Below are 27634 nucleotides of genomic sequence, written 5' to 3' on the forward strand. Positions count from 1 at the left end.
TGCCCAGAACTGGACACAGTACTCCAGGTGAGGTCTGACCAGTCACACACAAGCATCAAATACCATGTTATGGGCAGGATGCATTGCAATATCTTCCCTTCCAAATCTCCTTTCCACTTGCATCTAGATCAGGCATCCCCAAACTTCGGCCCTCCAGATGTTTTGGACTACAATTCCCATCTTCCCCGACCACTGGTCCTGTTAGCTAGGGATCATGGGAGTTGTAGGCCAAAACATCTGGAGGGCCGCAGTTTGGGGATGCCTGATCTAGATGCTGCTGCACAGCGGACCAGCCTTTGCTCTGGGGGCATGTGGGCCACAGGCAAGTGCCCATGACATTTGCGCCAGCTTCAAGCGACCTCTCCTGACAGCTTCTGCTGCTTGAGCAATTCCTCGCTGTGTTTTCTGCCCAATACAGAAAACAGGGTCAGAATTATTATTTCCCATGAATCTGGGGCAGCTGCTCCCCTCGCCAGGGCCTGCTGCTCAGCCAACAACATCTCTGTGGACTTTTGCTGCCTTCCCCCACGCCCTCCAGCCAGGGTGAGCATTGATCTGAGATTCATTGTCTGGGAGTTGAGCCAAGGAGAACGGTTCAAGTTCATATACAGTGGTACCTTGGTTCTCGATCGGCTTGGCTCCCAGACGCCACAAACCCAGAAGTGAGTGTTCCGGTTTGTGAATGTTTTTCGGAAGCCAAACATCCAGCGGCGGCTTCCGATTTGAGTGCAGGAAGCTCCTGCAGCCAATCAGAAGCCACGCCTTGGTTTTCAAACGGTTCCAGGAGTCGCCCCGGAACAGATTAAGTTCTACAACCAAGATACCACTTTATAGGGAGGGAGACTGCTGGTATTGAGGGACCAGGACACACAGACCACAAGCCTTAAGCTAAAACAGAGTTTATCAGGGCAGATTAAAGGAAAAAGCTAAACTGTGGAACTCCCTCCTGCAGGAGGCAGGGATGGCGACCAACCTGGATAGCTTCAAAAGATTAGAAGGACTCATGGAGGAGAGGGCTATCGACGGCTACCAGACATGCTGGCTATGCTCTTCCGCCACAGTTGAAGGCAACAATGCTTCTGAATCCCAGTTGCTAGAAACTGCAGGAGAGGTCCTCTTTTGCTTTAGGAATTCCCGTGATGTGCATCTGGTTGGCCACTGTGAGAACGGGATGCTGTACCAGATCCAGCAGGCTCTTCACATGTTCTATTCAGAGGAGACGTGAGCTGCGCAAGGCAAGGATGCCCTGAGAAGGAAGTTTTTCCGTTCCCAGCAGGTCTAAGATCCAGCAGGGTTCTGAGGTGGGAAGGAGGCATTTTTACTATGTTGCCTCTGGCTCCCGAGTGCTCCAGGCGAGCCTCTTACCTGTGTGCTAAAGCCTTCTCTGTGGCTCGACGGCACTCTCTCTTCCTCGCTTGCAAGGCAAGGCCTCGGGAAGCCCTCTAGAGACCCGCCAGAGCGGATCCTCCTCGATAATTAACGAGCTCATTGAAACACTAGCCCTGCGGCGGAGGCAGCACTCTAGATTTCCGGCTGCTGCTTCCAGCTGTGAACTCTCTCCACAAGGTGCCAACCACCTTGGCTGCTGCACTCCAGAACCAGGCTCTCCTCTGGAACATGCGCAGAGGGCAACCAAAGATGATCTTTCTGACGGTGAGAGCTGTTCAACAGCAGGACAGACTCCCTCGGGAGGTGATGGACTCTCCATCGTTTGATGATTTTAAGCAGGGAGCGGGTGACTGCCAGGGATTCTTTAGCTGGGATTTCTGCATTGCACTGGGTTGGACTTGATGACCCTTGGGGGTCCTTTACAATTCTACGAACCAAGCAGATGTGGCAGCTATTCCAGGATAAGGAAAGAAAGCAGGGCAATCCTGGAAACATTCCAATTTCTTCCGAACACCAGAATTGCGGCGCAACACTATTTTCCGGCATTTACTAAGGTGGCAAGGGAACAAATCTTCATTTGCCACTCTCTTCCTTTAAATTGCTCCCGGTGTTTGCAGAGAGGGCCCACAGCTCAGGGACACAGCACCTGCTTGGCATGCAGAAGGTCCCAGGCTCAGTCCCTAAGAGAATCTCCAGCTAAAAGGGTCAGGTAAACAGCAGGGATGGTCCACTGATGGTCAGAGGGGTTGATATTGGGCAAGATGGACCAGTAGCCAGGGGGCAGCAAACTCTGCACCTAACCACCCAGGGGAATCAACAGATCCCAGATGTCTCAATAGCTCAGGAATTGCTTTGCTGAAGTGGATCAAAGCACCGTCTAGGCCAGCGTTCTCATTTCTCAGCTGTCTCCCGGAAGTCCACAAACCGGTTACGGTGATGATGGGTGTCAAAGAGTGAGCCAGCACACCATTCAAAGTTGGAGTTAACTCTTTATTAGTAAAATCACAATCTTCACAGACTTGGCTGAGTGTCAGGCCCAGGAGCACAGCAGCTCATCCCTGTTAAGTCTTGTCTCATGAATCAGTTGTGAGACTGAGAGCGCCTGCCTTCTGACAACTGTCTTAAGTCCCATCTGCTCCAGGGATTTCCCCCAAGCAATCCGAGACTGCACCTGTGTGCAGCCTGTCACTAGTCCACCCGTTTCAGCCCTCTCCTAGTCCTGGGAGTTGTGGGTAGGGGAGCTTGCCACAGCAGGAGGGAAAGACACCCCATGCCTCTTAACCAATCTGACTCATCTCTGCCTCTTGGTGCCCTGTCTCAGAATCTGCATCAGATTCTGGACTTCTCTCTGCTACAGACTCTTCCTACTCATTAGGCCCTGTTACCTCTTCAGCTTCTGACACATCCTCTTCCCAGTCTTCTCCCTTTGACCACTCATCATCATCCCCCCCCCCACCAATCCCCTAGCTTTCTTCCATTGGGGATTCCCCAGCTGGTTCCTCCCACCGTTTCTCTGCCAGTCCACAACACCGGGTCTTTGGTTTGCCCCAACTCTGGTAAAGGTGTAATGTAGGGATGGGCACTCTGCGGCCGAACTCATGAAGCCTCCGGCGAAGGCACTGTGCTGAGCCCCTGAAAAGCGGAGGAAGAAGATGGCAGAGGCACAATGGGCAGCGCTGTTCCTAGAGAGCTGGGCAAGGGCTGATCTGGAAGAGGAGAGCCAAGAGGCTGCCTCACTCCCGTGAATACCATATCAGATGAGGCCCCCACTTGCCGCTTCCCCTCCCGCCCTCTTGCTCAACAGCGCATTGTCCCAAGCACCGGGACTCAACTCTTTCAAGGCAAAGGATTAGTTCCGTCCGAGAGCTGAGGTGCTCAGCATCTTAATGAACGAGGCCGAACGGAGTTCCAAGTGGAGGAAGAGACTGGGGCCTTTTAGGCGTGATGCCACTTCCCTCTCTCTCTCCGCACATCCTTCTGAACAGCTGCCCTATTTATAGCAACCATTTGTAGAAGCGAGTTGGAGGCTCTCGCTCGCCCTGGGCCCTTGCATTACCCAACCGATTCCTCTCCAAACGTCACCCCTCCTCACCCAATGCTCCATCTCAAATCACACCATGGTATGCAGCAAAAGAGCTGGACACCAAAGAGCCTTCTTGCTCGCTTCCATCCTCATCAGCCCCTGGCGCAGACGCTATCATCTAGCACTTACATCACATGAAAATGCTTTCCCCACCATCTCCCCCCTGCAACTTTTTATCTATTAAAATGCACTGTGCATGTCGTTAACGATGCCTGATGGGAAGGGCAGGTGGGCAAAGGGGTGCAACTCCCCCGTTCAATGTTCTCCTGGACGATTCTATTTTTATATTTATTAAATTTCTATAGCACCCTTCATCCGAGGATCATAGGGTGGTCTGCAATATAAAAACACAAAGACATAGCAACAAACCAAACCAAAGCTATACCCCCTCCAGTTTAAAAGGCCACCGATTGTTTAATTAGCCGAAGGCAGAAGAGGAATGTTTTTGCCTGGCACCTAAAGATGTGTAACCAAGGAGCCAGGGAAAGGAGTGAGGTGGACGGCACCTTCTGTCCATTCATCCCAGAGAGCATTTGAATGGAGGGCATTCATTCATTCATTCAAACCCATAGCAAGAATCCAAACCAAACCACTTCTGAGCTTGGTTCTGGCTAAGGAACAGACGGAGCACAGATGTGTTTGTTTTTAAAAAAAAACCCTGCATTTTTATTTCACAAAATTTAAGTGGCTGAGTTGCAAGAAACGAAGGTCTCCCCACTCCCACTCCCCACATACAAGACCAGACTAGAAGGGGGGGGGGACAAACCAACAAATGAAAGGTCATCACTCCCACCCACAACCCACCCACTTGTGTACAGAAACACTATCGTGTTAACAATTCATATTATGCTGCAGGACACAAGTCAACAGTAGAGTAGAAAAAGAAGAAGACAAGTTTCTCCATCTAGAACCTTGACATTTGAAGTGGATCTCGCTAAAAACAACCTGAGGTTATTAGTCTAAAGAGGACCATGTTTGGAATCTCGATTCCACGCTGCTCCGAAGACAATGGGGTCCAAAGGGGGCAGGGAAACGCAGCAGCGGGGGAGACGTGGGAAGCACTTTCCTTTCTGAGGGGGGGGGGTGTTTTGGGGAGGACTCAGAGGAAGAGCTTCGGCCAGAAGGCAGGGGCTTTTCTTTTTTTCCTGAGAATGGGATGGCGTTATCCCCTGGGTGTCCTAAGTGAGAGGGTTGAGAGCAGGAGTCCGGATGGCCCAAACAAAGTTGTTCTTCTCATTCCTAGAGACTCCATGGCCCAGAGCTTCCAGGCAGCAGGGTGAGGAAGGAAGGGGCAGGTGTTGCTTCTGTGGCCAAAGAGCTGGAATCAAACCAACCTCTACTGACAACCCTTATTTGTGTACGGTGGTATTAGGAGGGGCACTAACCGTATAGAAGCAGTGAGGCCTGACTTGGCAAACTGGTACACTGCACCCCCCTGGAATGGCCCCTCCCCAGCCCAGTGGCTGCAAGACCACCCACTTCCCTGGCATTGTTCTCAATCAAAGCCAAAGCTGCTCATTTACGCAAGAACTCCTTTGCAAGTTGCAGGAACAAGAGGAAGAAAGACTGGCAACTGGATAGGGATGAAACACCCACAACTGGGCAAGGAGCAGGATATGGAGCAGCCTGAGAGCTGCCCTAGTTGTAGGCCAAGGACGAGCTAACCTGCAGCTTTCTATATGATGCTGGGACTCCAACTCCCATCAGCTGCTGCCACCACGGGCAACGGTCAAGGGTGATGGGAGTTTCAATTCCAGCAACATCCAGAGAGCACAGTTGCCCCCAATTGTGGTTGTAGGTGGACAGGTTCCCTTGCTCCCTGCGCAGCCCCCCTGGGTTCAAGTGTTCCCAGCAAAGAGCTGGAATGCGTTGAAGATAAGCAAGCAGGGAGTGTGTAATGTACCTACGTGTGCTTGCAAATAAGAAAGATGCCAATGTTGTTTCCAAGCTCCTATTCGGACCATTCCAGAAAGGAAACATGTTTCCTTAATCTGCTCCCCTCAGCCCACCCCATGGCTGCCTGCAAGAGGTAGTTGGGGGAAGCACACACACACACCCCGGCTGCTCCAGCACGATCCTGTAAGCTTGCGCTTTGCTATCTATGGGGGTTTGATTGTTTGCTCGTTTTGAAAGAGGAACACCACAATATATGCTCCAAGGATACAGGAGAGGGAAAGGAAGCAGGCTTTATTTACCCCTCCCTCTGCTACTGTAGTGACCTGTTTGATATGAAAACGAGAGGGAGGGAGAATGGGATGCATCAACCCCATTCCCCTTGCGCTGAAAGGCTGGAGTGGGAAACGCGAACATCGCTGCAGCAGAGAGCACCCCGCCAATTGATCTGGCTCCCGGCTGCTCTCGGGTGAGATCAATATTTCCTTTTAATAATATCGCAAGGCAATCCCCAGGGCTCAACAAGCTTCCTGAATAATTGCCCACCAGCAGCGCCTGTGGTCAGCATGAACCGAGATGCCGAGGCCAAGGGGAGAGAGGCTGGCTGCTATCCCCACCACCCTGGCCACAAAACACTTCTACTCATGTGACCGAGGAGCGGCGGCAACACAATGCTTTGCCTCCCACAACCAAGGGGCCCAACGGGCTTCTTGTTATGCTGCATTTCCTACCGGGGGGGGGGGGTCAAGAGGACCCAGAGGCTCAACAAGTTGGAGCACTTTCAGCTCTTGCTGTGTTCCTGGCAGAAAAGGAAGGCACAAACCGTCACCAAAACTACGTGGGGGAACGTGTGGGTGCATTGGGGGCGGGGGCAGTGGCCAGGGAAGGAAGGAGCAGGAAACTGAGGAATGGTGTTTTTGGTTGCTACTATCACAGCTTGAGATACGCCTTGTTGCCGGACCGATCAGGGAGCTGTGGAGGCTGTTGCTGCTCCCGCAGGAGGTGGGGTTGCCCCATCAACTGGAGGCTGCTGCTGCTGCTGCGGCGGCGGCTGTTGCTGCGGAGGCTGCTGTTGCTGCTGTGGATCTGCAGAGGAATGGGTGTGAAACCAAGAATTAAAGGCAGGAAGCTTGGCAGGGACATTTGTCACTCCCTAAAACTTCCTTCCCTTCCAGGAGTCCAAATGGCAGTCCTTTCAGCTCCAGGATAGCACCACCCTCTGGTTGGGAGATCATTTGCTGGATTTTTCTCAACGTGAACACCTGACCCGCCTATCTATCAAATTAAGAACTGGGGAAATTCCTCTCCCACCCCCCACTCCCGATGTCCACAGGAGAGTCTTTATAGCTGGGGTGTCCTCTCAGGAACGGATCCCTTTGGCTTACAGCCTTCCACTTTAGGAAATCAGAGAGACCCCTATTGTCCAGCGGCTGCATCAGCCAAGGATGTTGCAGTGCCCTGATAAATCTCCTCTAGAGGAGACTGCCCCTCCAAGGCTGGCCCACCGACCCTCTCACCAAGTGAACAAGTGACCCTTGATCCTGCATTGCAGGGGGTTGGAATAGATGATCCTCGGGATCCCTTCCAACACTACAATCCTATGAACTTCTTCTCTGGTCCTGTGAAGCACTAGATCAGGTATAAGAACTTAAGATTAGCCTGACCCAGCAAAAGCAGGAAGAGTTCTGAGGATGATGGGCTGGGTGATGTTGGGGGAGAGACCCTTGGTGTCATAGGACTCAAGTGAGGTGAAGGAGAACTGCCTCTGTCTACAAAGACCATTCAACCACAATGAAGAAGTAGTCAGAAGACGGACTGCTCTTGCTCTCTCTATGGGCAGACCAGTGATGGTGCAGAGCAGCCCCACATGGGGGAGAAAAATCCCGGCACTGGAGGCGGTTGGACTACATGACCCTTGGAGGTCCCTTCCAACTCTGTGATTCTGTGGCAGTCTGGGAGCTGGGGTTGGGTGACCTGTTCTACTTACACAAGCCGTTCGGAGAAGCCAGAGCCCCTCGGGGTCCCACGATGTTTCCTGCTGCACTGGATGGGGGAGCGCTGCTGCTGCTGGCTTGGTGAGCGCTGGCCGATCCGCTTGGCATTGCCCGGCCTGGCAAGGGCTGCCCGGGGATCATGGAGCCTTGCCCTAGGATCTGAGCTGTGGGAGGGAAGAATGGTGCTTAATGGGGATGGGCATGCAGTGGTCGTGAAGAAAAGCAGCCATGACACAGCCTTGAACACCTATGCGTGTCGCAAGCACCTCATGGGGATCTTTGAAGCAGCTTGGCAAACACAAACAGAAAGGGGGAAAAGAAGACCCACGCTAGCTGTAAAATCACTGACCCCACCTTGAGCTTTGGGGAACCCAGATGATGCTGGTTGCAGCACGATCCAGGAGGTGAAATCCCGGCACCCCATGGCTTCAAAAGCAACTTATTTTCCTTCCGAAAAGGAGTTCAGTTTCTACGGCCCACCCACAGGCACCAACAGTCAACAGTAGTCCAAGCAGGAGATAACTAGAGCATGCACCACTCTGGCGAGACAAGTCTGCAGGCAGGTAGGGTCTCAGCCTGCGTACCAGATGGAGCTGGTAAACTGCTGCCCTGGACACAGAATTGACCTGCACCTCCATGGACAGCTGTGAGTCCAAAATGACTCCCAGGCTGCACACCTGGTCCTTCAGGAGCAGTTACCCCATTCAGGATCAGGGAATCCCTCCCGCCCGCCCCCTGCCCCCAAAACAGTACTTCTGTCATGTCAGGATTCTACCTCAATCTGTTAGCCGCCATCCATCCAAGCGGAGGCTGGGTGGCCACCTGTCATGGGTGCTTCAGCTGAGATGCCTGCATTGCAGGGGGTTGGACTACAGGACCCTCGGGGTCCCTTCCAACTCTGCAATTCTATGATTCTGTTTGAAGAGTGGACCAGAGGACATTCAGCTGACGGGATGGTTCCTCCCTCTAGACTGAGGAGGCAGTGTCTTCCCAAGTCTTTCACATCTTCCTTGGCCACCAATTATTAAACAATTACAGAGAAAGAAGGCTACTATGCTATTCTGACCAGAGGCAGGGACGATCTGGAGGATGGGGTGGCTCCTTAAAGGCTTGGGAGGACTCTTGGCTTTTCCAGCCCATGGGAGGCATCACCCTGTCACCTGAACTTCCTCCAGTCCACTCTGGCAAACCTCATCCCTGGAGGCAGATAAGACAGCTGCCCAAAGTGCCAACAAACGCCTGCAGTTCAGCTGAGAGAGTGGCCCTGAGAGAGCAAACAGGTCAGGCACAATGTTTAGGGGCTCCAGCCCTGGCAGTTCCATTCAGGGCAGCGGGGAAGGCTTCTGGGCAAAAAGAGGAGGGGGGGGGAAGTCCCTTGCCTCAAGACAGCCTGCAGTTGAATCACCAGATGGAGGCAAGACAAGGGGGTGTGGGGAGAGATGGAGGAGCTGAAGTGAGCCAATTCCCAGTTTATTGGTATGGAGACTTTGCCTCTCTTAGGAATGACACTTCACAGAAGCAGCAGGACTCGAGGAGCGTTTTGAAGAAAGAGTGTGGCAATCCTAGAGTGCAGAATGGGTGTGTTCTTTTTGGGGAACAGTATTATCACCCCCAACCTGTGGCTGTGGGGGACCATTCTGCATTATCTCTCACAAACAATGAATTTATTTTCAGAGACAGCAAGAAGTGAAGCGGCCTTTTCCTTGCGGCAGCTGCTGCTCAGTGAGGGGACTCACTGATGAAGCCATCTTGTGAGACAGCATGGGCCACACAGCCAAATTATTTCTCATTTCGCGTGTGGGGTGGAAGTTGGTGAGCAATGATGGGCTGCAGCTGTTCATAAATTTAAACTTGCATTAAAGAGGGTCCTTATCCTGGCCATCTCCAGGAAACTGAGGGAGGAGAGGGGACACCCCCCCCCAAGCACTTTGGCCTCTTCAGCCAAGAAAGCCCATTAAAAATCGGTTACACAGCAGTGGTGGGAACTGAGGCTAAGGAAATTCCTAGCTCAGCAGATAAGGTGAAGGCTGCTGTGTGCTAAGTTATTGACTGCCACTCTTAACACCCACTTACAGCCTGTTACTGCGACAGATTTATTAGCAGCTTGTTAGCATCAAGAACTACTTTTTTTCTTCATTACAAACTCCAACCCTTTCTAGACACACAAACGCTAGCGGTTTCTTTTTATGGAAAGAAACCCTCATGTCTGGTACCTCGATTGAAAGTTACGCAGAGATCACATGTAACTCCTCTGGATCCAGAAAACTCAGTACCCCTTGCGGGTGAGAGTGCCCAAAATAGAGGACCCATAGGCCAGTTCAGGACCAGATGAATAAAGGATTCCCAGCCTGGGATTGATGAGCTCCAGCCGAGCTCTCGATCTTCCTTAGAGCTTAAGATCCTTGTGCTGTGCCAAAGTACCAACCTATCCCATCAACTTTTGGTCACAAGTCCACCCTTCTGTCCGGCACCCAAGACCAGCTCGCCATAAACTCCACACCAATGGAACCCAAATCTTTCCTGAGGGACATAACTGTGCATAAATTGCTCTGTAGACATGGTTCCAGTTTTAGGACGATTTTGTTCTGTGGAAAATACCGGAGTAATGACACTGGATGGGAGGAACAAGAGCACAAACCTCATGAGAATGGGCCCGGTGTGTCTGTGTGTGTGTCTGTGTGTGTGTCTGTGTGTGTGTGTGTCTGTGTATAGCAAGCAGGGAGAGCAGCAGCAGCAGAGAGAGAATTGGCTGTCCCTCGCCTGGTGATCTACTGGGAGTTTGTACTGAAGGCATCACAGTGATAAGGCATTTGCAATGCAATGCTACTAAGTAACCTCACTGACTGCACGTTTTAATATTTAGCAAAGGTGAGCTCAAACTTATGGCAGCTTCTCCATTAGGGAGTTCATTAGCAAAAGCTGCCTTCCTTCTGCCTGTACCCCTGAAACCAATTTCCCTACCACCAAAGCCCTCCAAATCCTAGCAGGCCTCGTGGTTCAAGAGAGTAAAGTGAATTCAGTCCCCCACAATTCCTGCTACTGTGAAAGGAAACTGGGATTCCGCTAACACCTTCAGGCTGGCAACGACGACATGCAACGTTTATGCTGAAGTCTCCTATTTGCATGATTTATTCAAAGACACCACACAGGTTCCTGGGTGGCAGGATATATCTATAAACTTTATTGAATCCCCTTCCTCTCCCTCGCCTCCAGTAACTGGAACTGTTGGCTGTTCAGGCTTGAGACAGCCAAACATATGAGCAACAAACTCTGGCATTACTGCAGCACAACAGATGGGAAAACCTCCAAACCCTGCCTGGGCAAAGGGTTCTCAGAAGAATCTTCCAACCAGAGAGGAGAGACCACAAAACCCACCCATGGACACATGGAGGTGCACACAGCCTCTGGCCAGCACACTCTCCCCACATGCAGCTATGGCATTTCTGCCATTCCCTTAAAGAGCCGCAGCAGCAAGCAACCGGAAGCTCTCCCTATGCAAAAGCTCCTCTACTCATCAGCCTTTTCCCCCTTCCAAAGGAAAAACAGGGACTGCCCACAAGGCTTTTGCTGCCGGGGTCTCCCTTTGATGCTCCAGAGCACCTGACCAGGTGAAAGCCGAGCAGAGCACCTGACCAGGTGAAAGCCGAGCAGGTGAAAGCCGAGCTGACCAGGTGAAAGCCGAGCAGACAACACCGAAGATTTGCAGGGAACCCCCTCTCCCTGCCATGTTCAGCTGGAAGCTACCCAGCTTGGATCACTCCTCTCCTCACAATGGGAGAGCTGACAGGAGCAAAGAATGCAGATTTACTGCCGCTCATTCTGGCTTCTGGCATCTGCCTGCCTGCCTGCCTCCAGTTCCCTCTCACATGAGATCTGAGGAACAAAGACCAATAATAATAATAATAATAATAATAATAGGTAAAAGGTAAAGGGGACCCCTGACCATTAGGTCCAGTCGTGACCGACTCTGGGGTTGCGGCGCTCATCTCGCATTATTGGCCGAGGGAGCCGGCGTATAGCTTCCAGGTCATGTGGCCAGCATGACAAAGCCGCTTCTGGCAAACCAGAGCAGCACATGGAAACACCGTTTACCTTCCCGCTGTAGCGGTTCCTATTTATCTACTTGCATTTTGACGTGCTTTTGAATTGCTAGGTTGGCAGGAGCTGGGACCAAGCAATGGGAGCTCACCCCGTCACAGGGATTCGAACTGCCGACCTTCTGATCAGCAAGCCCTAGGCTCAGTGGTTTAACCCACAGCGCCACCTGGGTCTAATAATAATAATAATAATAATAATAATATATTATTTATACCCTGCCCATCTGACTGGGTTGCCTCATCCACTCTGGGAGGCTTCCAACATAATATAAAAACACAGCTAAACAACAAGCATTAAAAACTTCCCAAAACAGGGTTGTCTTCAGTGGTCTTTGGGAAGTCATGTAACTGTTTCTCTCTCTGACATATGATGGGAAGGCAATCCATGGGGAGGGCGCCAATATGGAAAAGCCCTCTGCCTGGTTCCCTGTAGCTTCACTTCTCACATTGAGGGCACTGCTGAGTTTGCAGCCTGCCATGGGCAAATATCCTCCCCCAATCAAAACTCAGACCAACTGGGGCAAAACATACAGAAATTAAGATCAGGGCAGGAGACATTTGCCCCTATCATTCACTCCTTCATTGGAGCTTTATAGGCAGAGGTTGGATAGCCATCTGCCATGGATGCTCTATCGGAGATTCCTGCATTGCAGGGGTTGGACTAAATGACCATGGGGGATCCCTTCCATCTCTACGATTCTATGCGGGAGCTGTTTGACGAAGAAAATCCAGATGGAGAGACTTGTCCCCAGGTATAGATGCTGATCATAGCCTGCCCTTAGCTGGCTAAAAATGACTGAAATTTCACCAGGTTGCTCCAGGACCAAGGCTACTGCAGGCTACGTTCTGCTGCAGACAAATAGAAAAAGCAATGGTGGGCTCGCTCCAGCCCTCTCGTCCCCGACAGCATGAGCAGCGTTGACCAGGCTTCAAGTTTTTTTACCGTGTTTCCCCTTTTTTAAGGCGTAGCCATAAAGTAAGCCATGGCAGGATTTTTAAACATTTGCTAAACATAAGACATACCTCCATGCCATGTGGAGAGAGACTGCCGAGCGCCCCAACCAGCCAGCGGGACTCAGAACGCTGGCTGCAGCAGCAGCAGGAGGAAGCCTGCCGGCTCGGTGCCTGGAGCCAGCTGCTGCAGCGACGAGCGCGCAGAGCACCCGAGCCAGCGGTCTTGCCTCCGCCTGGCCCGGCCGAGGAGACCTGCCTCCCCACCGTCCAGATCCGGCGGCTGCAGCGTGGAGCACATCGAGCGCTCTGCAAGACTGAGCGCTTGGAGCGCTCTGTCGGGCCGGGCGGAGCGCCTGAGCCAGCGGCCTCCGCCTGGCCCGGCCAAGGAGACCTGCCTCCCCACCGCCCAGATCCGGTGGCTGCAGCGTGGAGCGCATTGAGCGCTCTGCAAGACCGAGCGCTTGGAGCGCTCTGTCGGGCTGGGCGGAGCGCCTGAGCCAGCGGCCTCTGCCTGGCCCGGCCAAGGAGACCTGCCTCCCCACCGCCCAGATCCGGCGGCTGCAGCGTGGAGCGCATTGAGCGCTCTGCAAGACCGAGCGCTTGGAGCGCTCTGTCGGGCCGGGCGGAGCGCCTGAGCCAGTGGCCTCCGCCTGGCCGGCCGAGGAGACCTCCCTCCCCACCGCCCAGATCCGGCGGCTGCAGCGTCGGGCGCTCCGCAGGACCGAGCGCTTGGAGCGCTCTGTCGCGCCGGGCGGAGCGCCTGAGCCAGCGGCCTCCGCCTGGCCCGGCCGTGGAGACCTGACTCCCTGTCGCCCAGATATGGCGGCTGCAGCGTGGAGCGCGTAGAGCGCTCCGCAAGACCAAGCGCTTGGAGCGCTCTGTCGGCCGGGCGGAGTGCCCGAGCCAGCGGTCTCCGCCTGACCCAGCCGAGGAGACCTGCCTCCCCGCCGCCCAGAACCGGCGCAGCGCCAAGCGCTTGGAGCGCCCTGCTGGGCCAGGCGGACCACCTAAGCCAGTTTTTCTTCTTTTTTTCTTCCCTTTTTGTAATGTACAGAAATGCAAACTATAGCTTATCATCATCATTAATTAATGTACAGAAATGTAATGTACAGAAATGCAAACTATATCTTATCATCATCAGGTAATTAAAAAAGAAAGACACCCCACCGAAAATAAGACACCCTGTGTTTTTTTGAGAAAAAAAAAGTTGTAAGACGGTGTCTTAAAAAAGGGGAAACACGGTATTCAAGACGAGCCTGGAAATTGCCTTCTGTGGGAGGCTTAGGATGCAGCAGGGCAGGGTGGCTACATGACAGTGGACTGCTTGGACCAGAGGGCTTTTTAAGAGCTGAAGATAGCAAGTTCGTCGGTCGCTCTGCACATCTGGGAATTACCATGAGGAAATAATGGAAGGAAGGTCAATAATCCTGTGGTCTTCATGGAGCCCTGTCTCCAATTGCTCAGATTCTGATCTTCAGGCTGAAAGAGGCATTTCGCTCTCGAAAGGCTCGCGTTTCCCTTCACTCGCCACTTTCATCTTCCCTCTCTTCCCTACAGTACATAAATAGCCACAGCCACCAGAAGGGCCAAGTCTATTCCTTGAAACCCAACCACATTCAATAAACAGGGAGCGCTGGCAACAGAGGTTCTTCAGCAACAAATATTTTTTCCTATCTGCCCTGGTTAGATTTGCACAGGCCTGTTAAGCCTGAGGTTTCTCCAGCAGAATCAAGGCACTAATGTAAGTAAATTAAAAAAGGGTGGGGTGGGGTGGGGGGAGGACGACAACAGGTGGGAAGAATCTACTTAACCCAGCTCACACTAAGCTGGGCTTTTGGGGAAGAGGGCTGCACAGGTAACCCAACCCGCATTAGAAACTCGGAAAAATAAGCTAGTTGCCGAATGGCACCTCAAGCCTAGGTTATGGTCACCACAACAGAATGTCTGGCTACCGTTCCACCCCAACCGGTGGAATGTATTATTGTTATTCATTTCATTTCTATACAGCTTTATATATTTTTAAAAATCTCAAAGCTGTTTACAATACACCCAAACATCAACTAAAACAATCCAGGATAAAGCAAATTCAAGCTTCAAGGAAAATATTTCAGATCCTTCTCTGAGTGGCCTTTGGCGTTCCTCATATTTATTCATCTAGTGCAGGGTCTGACCGTTTGAAATGAGCTGCCGGAACTCAAGATTCTGGGTTGGCACCTTGACTTGGATCCTGGCTGTATCCCGTGAGGCACATCTGGATATGTAAGCCCCACACCTGGCTAAGTTTATGGCCTTCAGCCTCCAATAGCTATTCCAGGCAAAACCCAAATGTTTCAGTGCACAAGTCTAGTTCATCCTCATTTGTCCTTTTCTTCCCAGAAGCTAGAACTTTTTCAGGTCTGAATTACTGAACTCCTCTTCCCAAAGACCTGGTCATCCAAATGGACTGAGGTCTTCTTCTGCCAAGCTTATATATTTGCTCCAGGTAATGTAGCATAGTAAGCCAAGGTTTTTTATTAACCTGGCAGATGCTAGACCATTGAGTACTATTAACCTTATTCTGAAATAGGTAAAGGTAAAGGGACCCCTGACCATTAGGTCCAGTCGTGACCGACTCTGGGGTTGCGCGCTCATCTCGCATTATTGGCCAAGGGAGCCGGCGTATAGCTTCCAGGTCATGTGGCCAGCATGACAAAGCCGCTTCTGGCAAACCAGAGCAGCACATGGAAACGCCGTAGCGGTTCCTATTTATCTACTTGCATTTTGACGTGCTTTCGAACTGCTAGGTTGGCAGGAGCTGGGACCAAGCAACGGGAGCTCACCCCGTCACAGGGATTCGAACCGCCGACCTTCTGATCAGCAAGCCCTAGGCTCAGTGGTTTAACCACAGCGCCACCTGGGTCCCTTCAAAATAGCTACCTTCAAATACAAAATCATCACCATCATCAAGTTAGTTCTTGGGTAATATTTAGATATAGGCTTTGGACTTGCAACAGTTTGGGCTCCGCTTTCCTGGTGAATGTATTAGCATTCAGTCTTGTGAGGCATTTTCAAAGTGAATGCTTCAGCGGTGAGGGTGGGAATTAAGCTTCTTGGCCTCACCCCGAAGAATGGGGATAATAATCATGGCCCTACCTTACAAGAATGTTGTAAGGATCACTAGTTCTGTGAAGGGTCTGAATGAGCCATTTAAAAGGTATTGTTCTGCCCTCTCCTCTCCCAGGAAAAATTTAGGAGGGAGGCATGTTAGTATAACACTTGGGGGTGCCCTGCCCTGCCCCAAGATCAGCTGAGGAGGGGAAAGCCCTCTGCGCTTCCACTGGCAACTGCACCCGCTTTCTGCCTGCCCGTTTCTAAGCCTGCATTGTATTTCCCAAGAAAATGGCTTCCCACCTTCCCACTAACATTATTCTTGCAGCAGAGATGCGGTGATCTGTTAAGGGAAGAGATGCTCGCGGGCGACTGTCTGATTGCGGCAGCTTTCAGCCTGACAAATAATGTAGCCCAGACCATCCAGGGGGGTAGGGTGGGGGAGCCTGATTCAAAAGTGGATTAAGCATTTTGGGCATTCTGGTCAGCAGGAAAAGTGTGTGTGTGGGGGGGGGAGAATGCACACCACACAAAATGCAGCTCTTTGGGAGGAAGAGGGAAAATACGGCTTGAAACTCAGAGGCAATGGCGGGGGGGGGGAGTGAAGTGTGACCTACATAAGGAATGGGAAAAGCTTAAAGGGGGAGGGGGGGAGGCAGATGTTTCAGGAGGGAAGGTAGATTCATTACTGTGAGACGCAGTCTACTGAAAAACCCTTCCACGTTTCGGTCTCCTCCTCCTCCTCCGGCCGTCAAAGTGTGGCATCAGGCTCACATATGTTGCATGACACAGGCGTGTGCTTTGGGCTGTGCAGGGAAGCTTGAGCCTGGACAGGCCCCCGGGGGCTGTCCTGACACATTTATCGACTGCTCCTCCTCTGTTAACGGCCACCGATCACATTCTGTTAAGTGGAGGGTCTCCCCATCAGGCTCTCTAAGTAGTCCTGGCTAAGGAAAGACATGGGATGAAATTCATTTATTCCAAACATTTCTGTACCGCCTTTTCAGCTTATTTTTTTTTAATTAAAAAAAAAAGCTTGTTAGGATGGATTTATATTAAGCCAGAGCTCTAAGGGCTTTTCCTGGGAGATCAAAATATGCCACATCATGTTCTTTTGCTGGCCTTGACAACTCCCCCTTCTATGGTTAAGCCCCCAACCCCACATTACGTTTTCTTTTGGGTGGGGAGGAAGGCTAAGGGATCGTCACTTATACAGATGCATTTGCAGGTTGATGGCTGAGGCAAGTGGGAGCAATGGGGGAACTGGCTCACAGCTTTCACTCTGGGACACCCACCCACCCACCCAGCTGCTTCTCAAGAAAGCAAAACAGCTGCCAACAACCCCGTCCCACCCCCCAAATGGATGATATTCTAAGGTTGAGAAGGAAGTAGCGGCCGTGTTGCCTGACTGCCACTTAAGAAAAATAGAGCGCCAGTGTGGTTTAATGGTTAGAGCGCCAGGGTTTGAATCTCTGCCCACTCAGCCAAGAAGCTCACTGGGTGCGACTTTGGGCCAGTCGCCGTCTCTCGGCCTAACACACATCACAGGGCTCTTGTGAGGATAAAATGCGGGAGAAGAAGTATGCACATCGCCTTGAGCTCCTTAGAAGGTGGGATATAAATGTAATAAATACATATGTTATTAAACCAGCTGGATGCAAGAGCAGCTCTCTACAGTGTAGGCATGTGTCTAGCAGGGAGAGCATGGAAACCAAACCAGAGTCCCTTCTGTGGGGCAGCGCAGTGCCATTAAGCGTGCTTATGCACACCCGAAAAATTATGAATGGGTTCCATAAAGCTGGACTGCGAGTCTTAATACCACTAGGCAAGCGCTGGAATCTGCCCTTCCTGCCGCATGTCTTCCCCAGGAGACCCAAAGAATTGCAAAGCCCAGGCACTGAATAATTAAGCATGGTAGCTAATTTAGCATCAATTCTCCAGCTCCCCACTCCGCCTGCCGTGAACATTTTCATCACTTCTCTCCAGCGTGATAATTCACTCTACGCCGGTCGGGGAGACGGCAGCCCCCCCCCCCCAAAAAAAACACCAGCCTAATGCACAGAGGGTTATTTTCTGGGTTAAGACCAATTTGGACACCAAGCAAGTGGCCAGGGAGCTTCTTTCGAACACATCAAGCAGTGGGCAACGTAGTTTTTCCAAGGCCAACACTGCCCAGACATAAAGCAAACTAAGTGGCATGCCAGGACTGAACTGGCTACCTTCAAATATTTATGGCTCCTAAATAAAATATCTCTGTCAGGAGGCACCAAGCAATGAAACTCACTCAACTGTTTTCTGCAGGCATAAAAGGTCTGCACAGTTCCATGTAGTTAAATCATTCCCTGGCATCCACAGGAGGCAACAACCCCTGCCTGGCTCCCTTTACTGCCGGGTTCCAGCAAAGGCAGTCTTTTCGCCTAGCCAAGTTTCAAATCCAGCGGGGCTATGTAGCGACTGCTAGGGCCGAGCTCATGGAAACCACCCAGAGTTGTGGCACTGAATATTCAGAGTGGAGCATCCCAAGACTCTTTGCAAAGGATGGTTCAATTTAAGTCCAGTGGCACGTAGCCTAGTCTCTCTCTCCAGGGAACAAGCTTTAAACCAGCAGCTACCCAACAGAATAACGAGGCCTGGATTTGAAAGGGATTACATGAACCGTAAGAAAAGTCACAAGGGCACACGGGAGAAGCAGCTCAGCCAGCCCTGGAGGTCTTAATTTGTGGGTGCTGCTTTTCAGGGCTAGGTTAAGGTTCTGCAAGCAGGTGTGTTGCCTCCACCTGGCCTTACGGCTTTTGCTACCTCTCAATTTCTGATTCATAAGAAGGACACCCCCCCCCCCAATTGCCTGTTCTTCATCCGGTGAGATGAAAGACGACGTAGAAACAATTTAAACAAAATGCTCTGGACTGTAAACCATAGCCATCCACCCCCCCCTTTCTTCTTGGCTAGTAAGCATTTTATGGGCCCCTTCAGTCCCCTGATCTTTTCTCTAGACCTGCCTGTCACTCCAGCAACAATCGAGCCCCACGCTTCCCTTCATGCTCTGCCGGATTAGCGGTTCTGCTTTTTTGCATGTCACCAGGAGGCAAAGCCAAGCCTGCCAGGGAATGGTTGCCAGGGGTGGGGGTAAGAGGCGCTCAACCTTTCCCAGGCCACTGTCACAGAGCCAAGGAAGGAGGTCAAGCGGGTTGGTGGCCTCTGTGTGTGCTTGCTGCCTTCGGGCCTCCTCATTCTCTTCCTTTCACAGAGAAATCTGTTTGGGGATGGTTGCAGAGGCTTCCCAAGCCTGTCTATCCCTCCATGCTGCCAGGATCACTCTTGCAGAAATCCAACAGGCAGGCAGGCAGGCAGGCAAGCAAGAGCAAGCTGTAGCTTTCCCTTTGCAGATGAACAGGTGACACACAAGCTCACCCTGCACAGACTAAGTGGGGCACGGAGCACACACCTGGTGAGCTGGAGGTCAAGGGAACTGCAGGCGGAGACACAGCAGGAGCGCAAGGTGGGAGTCTGAGGACCAGCTGCTCAAGAGTGCGGAAGGAACAGAGCACACCGGACACAGGCAACAACCATTTTACGCGAGGGTTGCGTTCTGAGGCACCATTTGTTTTAAGTGAAATTGTGTGTATTGGGAACACCATTGAAAAGGCCTGCAAAGACCCTCCAAACCTCCTCACTCAAACTCTCCACAGGCCTTGATTGCCAGTGCAAGGGCTCCTGGCATTGCACCTGCAAAGGCTCATGGGATTGCTAGGTGTCGTTTTTGCACAGTTTTCGCCCTTTTCCTAGTCACTTCCGGGTTCACGGCAATGCACGCGCATGCAGTCATGCACATAAAATGGTCATTGCCTGTACTGACATAAGAACCACCTGCTGGCCCAGGTCAATGGCCCACCTAGTCTAGCATCCTGTTCTCACAGTGGCCAACCAGATGCCTCTGGGAAACCTGCAAGCAGGACCCGAGCAAAAGATCCGCTCTCCCCTCCTGTGGCTTCCCGTAGTGCTTCTTCCAGGAGGAGTGTGAGAGGACTCCAGTACAATTCATGGGTGCTCAGGGTGGTCTCCTTAATCCATGGTTGTACTGGAGGCCTACCATGTGTCATGCAGAGAACCACGGTTTAGCAGACGGATTCAAAACTTGCTGTGTCACAATAAACCATGTGTTACAAGCGCATTTGGACACTGAGTAGCAGTCCCCCAAGAGACACTTGGTGTTTTTCAATAGCAGCCCCTTAGCACTTGATGCTCCCCCTCTCTGCTATGTGTCCTGCAGCAACATTGTGTGGCTTTTGCTGCTGGTCGGGGTTTTGGAAGGGTGGGTTGAGATGCTGCAGCCGTCTTGCATTGAGTATGTGGAGATAATAGTGGCTGGTTTTAGATTCTGTGTTTCCCCCCTGTATATTTATGTAACCCACCCTGGGATCCTTGGGTGAAGCGTGGGCAGCAGGGCCTAAAAATAAACAAAAGTATGAGTCCCACAGCATCCCTGCTGGAGCAGGGCACCTGCCTAGCCTTGGGCATTTGGTTTCCAACACTGGCTAGTCACAGTGCCTCTAGAACAGGGGCAGAAAACTTTTTCAGCAGAGGGCCAGTCCACTGTCCCTCAGACCTTGTGGGGGGGCCAGACTATATTTTGGGGGGGAAAGAAGAAAAAAGAATTCCTATGCTCCACAAATAACCCAGAGGTGCATTTTAAATAAAAGGACACATTCTACTCATGTAAAAACACGCTGATCCCCGGACCGTCCGCGGGCTGGATTCAGGAGATTGGGCCGCATCTGGCCCCTGGGCCTTAGTTTGCCTACCCATGCTCTACAGCAGGCATAGGCAACCTTGGCTCTCCAGATGTTTTGGAACTACAACTCCCATGATCCCTGACCACTGGCCCTGATAGCTAGGGATCATGGGAGTTGTAGTTCCAAAACATCTGGAGAGCCAAGGTTGCCTATGCCTGCTCTAGAGCATGGGCAGCAGAGGTGGTAAGATTCTACTCAGATATCATGGTGTAAAATGTTTGAGGCTAGGGCAGAAATCTGTGCTGGCTGGTAACATATATGCAGTCACATGCAGGAGTTGTACAACTGGGCTGGGGGGGGGGGGAAAGAGGTGGAACCAGATAATTAAAAGGAGGGGGGAAGCCCAGACAAGTTTACAGAAAGCAAAGGTCTGTGGTGCTGCCTGCCTTTGACAGCTTCAAATAATGTCAAACACAGGGTGACTTAACTGCCTGTTCAGAGGTCTGATCTGACACACACACTTCTGATCTCCCAAGGGCTTGCTGATTTTGGCAGTGGCAGTAAACATAATAATAAATAAATGAGACACAGTGCTGGGATGGGCAGAGTGTGTGCAACCAGAAAGAGCCTGAATGTGACCGTGTGGGGGTGGTTTTCTGACCAAACCCTCTACTGATAGACAGTCCACAGAGGAGTGGCCAAGAGCGAATGTGGCCCTTGAGCATAACATAAAATAATAAAAGCAGAATATGATAAAAAAACATACTATAGTATAATAAAATAGGTTATCCATCCCAGGTCTAATAAGGTCCTTGCAACATGATTTTCTTCTCTTCATGGGGAAGATTGTGATGGTTTGTGCAGTTGAGGAGAACACTTGTGCTTTCTCTGAACTCTCATCCATTGTGCAAGCATTTTGTACCCGGGGGGAGGGGGGGAGAATAAAATCACCTGCCCCAATTTTTTGTCCTTCGGTTATTTTGGACTACAATTCCCATCAGCTCCAGCCTGCATGGGGAAGGGTCAAGGATGACGCGAGTTGTACTCTAAACTAGGGGGCTCCAGGTTAAACTAGAGGTCACAGCTGACTGGGTGAAGAAATGAAGTAGGGATTTTGTCTCCTCTCACAAACCTACATTGCAGGCTTGCCCAATGGAGGGAAGTTACCTGCATCCCTCTTATACAGCAAAGAGCGCTGAAGCCCCCACACAATGGGGCAACCTTTGTTGCTCATTCCTCTGACATTGCTGTGAGGAAGATGCTCATCCCTGCCACTCATTTGGACAACCACAGACTACCACAATGTCTGTGCCAGTCATTCAGGGGAAGGAGGTTGTTAACAGGTCATTTTCCCAACCATGCCTTCATTTCAGGTTTTAATTAGTTTTGCTAGAGGACTCGCATTTGATAAGAGGCACAGACTTCTGGGGTACTGGAGCAAAAGAGGTTGAGCAAAATAAATCCATCCAGCTCAATTGCTCATGTTTTCTGGCAGGCCTACAAGCACAGCACCACTGATGAGAACAGACAGGTCTGGATTTCTAACAACATATAACAGTTTACCCAGAAAGAATTGTGTACCACACAAGTTACCTCTTCTGCTTGCACCTCCCCATCTGTTGTTGCCCCATCGGAACAGCCTTGCCATGGTGTTCTTTGCTGCTTCCTCTTCCTATTTTAACTACTTCACTGCACAGCACCCAAGTGACCACCCTTCTCCTGATCCCATATTTCAAACTACTGTAAAAATCTACTCCTGCCTTCCCTACTTATGGATCTGTTCGTATTACTTCCCGGAGAACAAACTGCTTTAGGATCTTGAGGTTTGCAACTTCTTCCCAAAAGAGCATGCCTCCTTTCAGGGCAAAGAAGCCCAGGCATCCATTACACATAATTGTAGAGATGGAAGGGACCCCAAGGGTCTAGTCCAACCCCCCTCCCCCACCAGCAAACAATAATTTAGATCAGGGTTTCCCGAACTTAGATCTCCAGCTGTTTTTGAACTACAATTCCCATCATCCCTGACCATGGGTCTTGCTAACTAGGGATGACAGAACTTGTAGTCCTGGAGACCAAAGTTTGGGAAACCCTGATTTAGATGAACATGCTAACTATCAATAACACTGATCCACTAAGTATTTTATCAAGGCAACAGTAGTGCTGAGGAGAGAGAGAGAGAGAGAGACTGCGCTCCAGAAACCGAAGGCAGCATGAACTACACTCCTTTAGATGCTTTTGGCTTCTCAGAGCAGTTGTTGGAGCACAAACAATTGGCACATTAGAGTTGCTCGTTTTAAGTTACTTTCAGGAGGTTGTGTGCTGTTTAATCCTCTCCTGAGAGGTTATGGGAAAAGGTTCAACAGACATCTCTTGAGGTGATCCCTTGGGTTCAGTATTTTAAGATAGGGCTTGGATTTTAAGAAGCCTCCCTTGAGTACTTTGAACAGGGCGTCGTGGGGCACTGGTGCTAGCACATGTGTATCGCGCCATGTCTAGTGTGGGGCAGCTAAGCAGACAGAACAAGCAGCCCCTGTTTAGAATGGCACTGCCCCCCCCAAAAGGGCACTGTAATCTGATGGGAGGCTTGCCCTCTTTCATTCTTCGGCCTCCAGAGTGCTGATGGATTGACAGGTGTGGAGAAGCGTGATCAAGTGGGGCTCTTACAAAAGGCCTGGAAATGGAAGATATAAACTGAGGAGATGAAAGGCGGCCATGATGAAATCACACAGAACGGTAGTGCAAAGCCAGCTATGAGGAAAGGTGCTCTCTCTCACAGCTATCCAGATTGGAATAACCCTTTTCCGATAACAAAGTGTGGGGAAATGGCACAAGAGGTACTTAAGATTCAGAATTGCAGGACCTGTATATCATAAAGTGGCCTGATATTTCCCAACGCTCCAAAACCTAGGGCTCTGAGTGATGTGTGCCCCTTGCAGAGCAAACAATGTATTCTGGGCCCATTACTTGGTTTCTTGAGAATACCTAGCTTTCAAACTAAAAGCAAACCCCTACACTTCTACGCATGGATGTGTCTCAAGTGCGCAGGCACATTGCTTCCTCTCAGCTATTTCTTTGTGCCCCCTTTTTGCCATAAAGCTATGAATTTCTGGGGGCGGGGGAAGGAGTCTGCAGAACATGAAACGCTGCAGTCGTAATAAGCATACTTACCAGCTGAACCTAGGACATCTTCACAGTCCGGTCTCAGACCCATTCCCAAGCCTCCACCAAAAGCACAAGGGGTGTGTGTGTGTGTTTCCCAGCCCTTACCTGGCTGCGGTGGATGAGGAGGGGGCACCTGGTGGTGCATCATGGGATACGGAGGAGGCTGCTGGTGAGACAACAAGCCCGGGTGGCTGGGTGTCCCGAGAGGGTTCATGCCAGGGCCGCTGGAATGCTGGTGGGACTGCTGGACATTCTGGCTGTGCTGCTGCTCCATTTGCTGGCGGGCACGGAGCTCCGCGTACTTGAGCTGCTCCATGTGGAAGTTCTGGCGCTCCGTCAGCAGCTGTTGCCTCTGCTGCTCCAGCTGATGGGGGAAAGGGAGAGATTCACAGCTGTGTATTGACTGAAAGCCAAGCTATGAAAAACCCCTTGTGCTTTTCCTTCCACATACAAGTCTGTACAGTACAGCATTCCTTGATATTTGGTTAAAGCAGTGGCACACAAACCTTTCCAGGCCACCACCTCCTGAACTAAACCATCATGGAAAATGACACCACTGAGGCTCAACTAGATCTTGAGCGCCACCCCCCCCCCCAATTGAATGCCCTTTTAAAGCCATCACCTCTCCCTGAGGGGGTATATTCTGTAAATTGTGCCATTAGAACTTCAATTTTCTTTTTTTTTTCTTTTTTGTGTGTCGCAAAAGCTTTATCAGATAGAATTTTAGAGTTCGAAGGGATCCTGAGGATAATCTAGTCCAATACCCCGAAATGCAGGAATATGCAGCTATCCCTTATGGGGATTGAACCTGCAACCTTGGTTTAGTCATCACCACACTAAGCAACTTAGCGATCCATCTCATTTTACGCTGTAAACAGCACTGCCAAACTTGCCTGATGCATTTCCCCTGCACTCCCATGTTCTCACTGCACCATGTGCTTAAAACCGATCTCAACCATGCAGGGCACCATCCTTCTGGGAGAGTGCTCACAGCTGCCTTCCAGTACGTACTTGGGGTGGGTGGGGGGCCTCTGCAGCAAGCAACAACTATGATGCATTTTATTTTTTGCTAATATGGCTTCCTTTATCCTTGGATAAACAAGACACATTTCCAACAATTCACCAGTGATAATAATGGTGTGTGGGTAGAAAAAAACGATTCAATAGCTGGGGGGCAATTTCACAGCTGAAAGTGCTCAGAGAGGAAGGCTTAATAAAGCAGCATTGTTGTGGCAGCTCTCTGCGATGGAAACACATACACGCCTCTCCTTCCAACCGCAGCTCTTTGGCGCTACAGCACTGCCAAAATTGGCCACCTCATTCTACCCTAGTGGGGCAAATAGCTAGCTAGCCACAAGCAGCAGCTCTTTAAGGGTCATACAAAAAGCAAAGGCAGCCATGTGGGTTCATAAGGGGGGGGGAGGACACCAAAAGGGTACAATACCTCTACGAGTACAGATGAAAGCTACGTTCTCCAAGCAGTTTTGCCATGTGCAAACACTGTGGCGGGCAGGGGGAGGGGGAGGGGGAGGAAGAAACTGCAATTGTCACAGATGCATGCATGTGTTTAGTGGGCAGCATATTCAAGGTGCTGTATGAAACATATGAGTCAAGCTCTTGAACAGAATTTCAAAAGAGAGAATTTTAGCAAGCCAGTGTTTCATAGCTGGTAAGAAGAAGAGTTTGGATTTGATATCCCGCTTTATCACTACCCGAAGGAGTCTCAAAGCAGCTAACATTCTCCTTTCCCTTCCTCCCCCACAACCAACACTCTGTGAGGTGAGTGGGGCTGAGAGACTTCAGAGAAGTGTGACTAGCCCAAGGTCACCCAGCAGCTGCATGTGGAGGAGCAGAGATACGAACCCGGTTCACCAGATTATGAGTCTACCACTCTTAACCACTACACCACACCGGCTCTCAGTGTTGGGAGTAGTGTGTCAGGGTTTCAAATCCCCACTCGGCCATGAAGCTCGGGCCAGTCACTGCCCCTCACTTTAGGGGTTGTTATGGGGATTAAATGAGGGGGCGGGGAACCATGTCTGTCACCTGGAGCTCCTTGGAAGGAAAGGTGGGATAAAAATGCAGGAGATACGAAAATAAATTTTATGCCGCAGGAGTTGAATGGAAGAGACAATAGGAGAGGCTTGGAAAGGAAAAGCACAGATGAAGTGACTGGTGGCTAGCCGGCGGAAGAAGGCTAAGAAGAAGTTGGTTTGCTACAACCTGAGAGGTACCACAAAAAGAGGCAACACGTCGACCGATTCCAACAGGCGAAATATATATCTATTTTTATCTTTATACACTATAACGACATGCGTGTATGACCCCTGTTCCGCAGATTGTATACAAACACTAAGTTAAAAAACTGAAGAAAACCAATCCGAAACAGTATGATTACCTTGGATCACTGTCTCGCATGTCGTTATAGTGTATAAAGATAAAAATAGATATATATTTCGCCCGTTGGAATCGGTCGATGTATTGCCTCTTTTTGTGGTATTTTGACTCAAGTCTGCAACACAGGGGTTGTTTCATTAGCACAACCTGAGAGGTGACACAGAAAACAGCACATAAAATAAAGACATAGCAGAGGCAGAGCAGCCTTTCAGCCCCAAAGCCCTGAACGCCTCTCAGTCAGAGGCAGGAAACTTGCCCACATCTCCACAAGTCAGGTTTGATAGGCAGCTGGGGCCACCTATAGGTAGGGCTTGCTTGGCCATTGACAGCCCCATGGGTCAAAAGGGGAGGCCTGGGGGGGGTCCACATAGGCCCGCAGTCTGGAGGTTGCCTGCCACCAGGTGTTTAGTCAAGAACTGACTTGTTGACCTTCTTGGGAAGATAGCACCAAGACAGGACCCTCCTCATATTGAAATTTCAACTGCAAATTCATACTGGAGACATCTCAGCACACTAGCCTTTGGTTTCCAGTTTTCGAGGTCATGTAGATTTGAAAACGACGAGAGAAAAATCACACCGAGATCAAGCTATGCATGGCACACCGTGGATGATGGCAAAAGCTGGGCAGGAGCAGAGATTCTGCTCACAGTAGTGACCGTAATCAAAGGGAGCAATCCAATTGGGCCAGGGAGGGCTGGCAGTGAGCAAGGCTTTCAGGATCTGTAATTGGGAAAGGTTGCCTTGAAGCAGGCTTCATATGACAAGAATCAGGCTGCCTAACTAAAGGCAGGGCATCCTCTGCTGCAGCAGAAGCCACAAATGCTACATATGCCAAGCCAAGGATACCCTGATGTGGCAACTAGATATTCGCAAGCAAATGCCAAACGGAAAGCACAAATGCCTGCATCTGTTTGGATTATACAACTGCTGTTTTTCCCCCAAAAAAATACCGTATATGCTGGCGTATAAGGCGACTGGGCGTATAAGACGACCCCTTACTTTTCAAGTTAAAATATAGAATTTGGGATGTACTCCAGCCCTTTTTTGGCGGGGAGGGGAGGGGAGGCTGTCTTCTCCAGCACTCAAGTCTGCAGCCGGGGAAATGGTGGTTTGTTTGTTTGTTTGCTTGCTTAGTTATTGAGAGGGGGAAAGAAGCCAGAGAGAGGAGAGATAGAGAAGCAGAGAAATTGAGCAAAAGGGGGGAAAGAAACCATAGAGAGGATAGCGATAGAGGGGCAGAGACATCGGAGGCTCACACAGCCAGCGAAAGACGCTGAGCAGCAGTGAAAGAGAGAGCGGAGAGAGAGACAACGAGGCTGGCTCAGTGAGCAAAAGGGGAATAGAAGCCAGGGAGAGGGAGAGGGAGAGGGAGGCAGAGAAATCAAGCAAAAGGGGGGAAAGAAACCATAGAGAGGATAGCGATAGAGGGGCAGAGACATCGGAGGCTCACACAGCCAGCGAAAGACGCTGAGCAGCAGTGAAAGAGAGAGCGGAGAGAGAGAGAGAGAGAGAGACGGAGAGATCCCTTTGCTTTGCGCTGACAAAAAGAGAAGAGGCAGCAGCTTGACACCAATGAAATACACAAAACTGTATCTCTGCGCTGATCCAGGTGACAAAGCCATGAGGGAGCCATTCTCCCTGGCGGGGAGCAGCCCCCTCCCGAGCGCGCTTCTTTGCGTTCATATGGTCACTGCATACAGTGGGGATGCGGCCGTTTTTGAGCTCCCCCCACCGTATGCGGTGACCGCAGATTCTTGGACCCAGCGTATAAGACGGGCCCCCAACTTTTGAAAAAAAATTCCTGGGTTCAAAAGCCGTCTAATACGCCAGTATATACGGTATTGA

At 50.8% G+C, this 27634-nt stretch overlaps 1 protein-coding gene across 1 annotated transcript in view; it reads right to left on the reverse strand.

Moving 5' to 3' along the window:
* Positions 1–4110: 4110 nt before the first annotated feature.
* Positions 4111–27634, reverse strand: part of SMARCC1 (SWI/SNF related BAF chromatin remodeling complex subunit C1) — a 97869-nt gene continuing 74345 nt past the window's right edge. Inside the window, exons 26-28 of the mRNA XM_035130395.3 lie at positions 23498–23756; positions 7353–7523; positions 4111–6451 (exon numbers count right to left, since the gene is read on the reverse strand). Of these exons, the coding sequence (XP_034986286.3) occupies positions 6330–6451; positions 7353–7523; positions 23498–23756 (552 nt within the window). The 3' untranslated portion in view covers positions 4111–6329. The remainder of the gene's footprint in view (positions 6452–7352; positions 7524–23497; positions 23757–27634) is intronic.

Source organism: Zootoca vivipara, chromosome 11, assembly GCF_965207765.1.
Source record: "Zootoca vivipara chromosome 11, rZooViv2.hap1.1, whole genome shotgun sequence".
Lineage (NCBI taxonomy): Eukaryota > Metazoa > Chordata > Lepidosauria > Squamata > Lacertidae > Zootoca > Zootoca vivipara.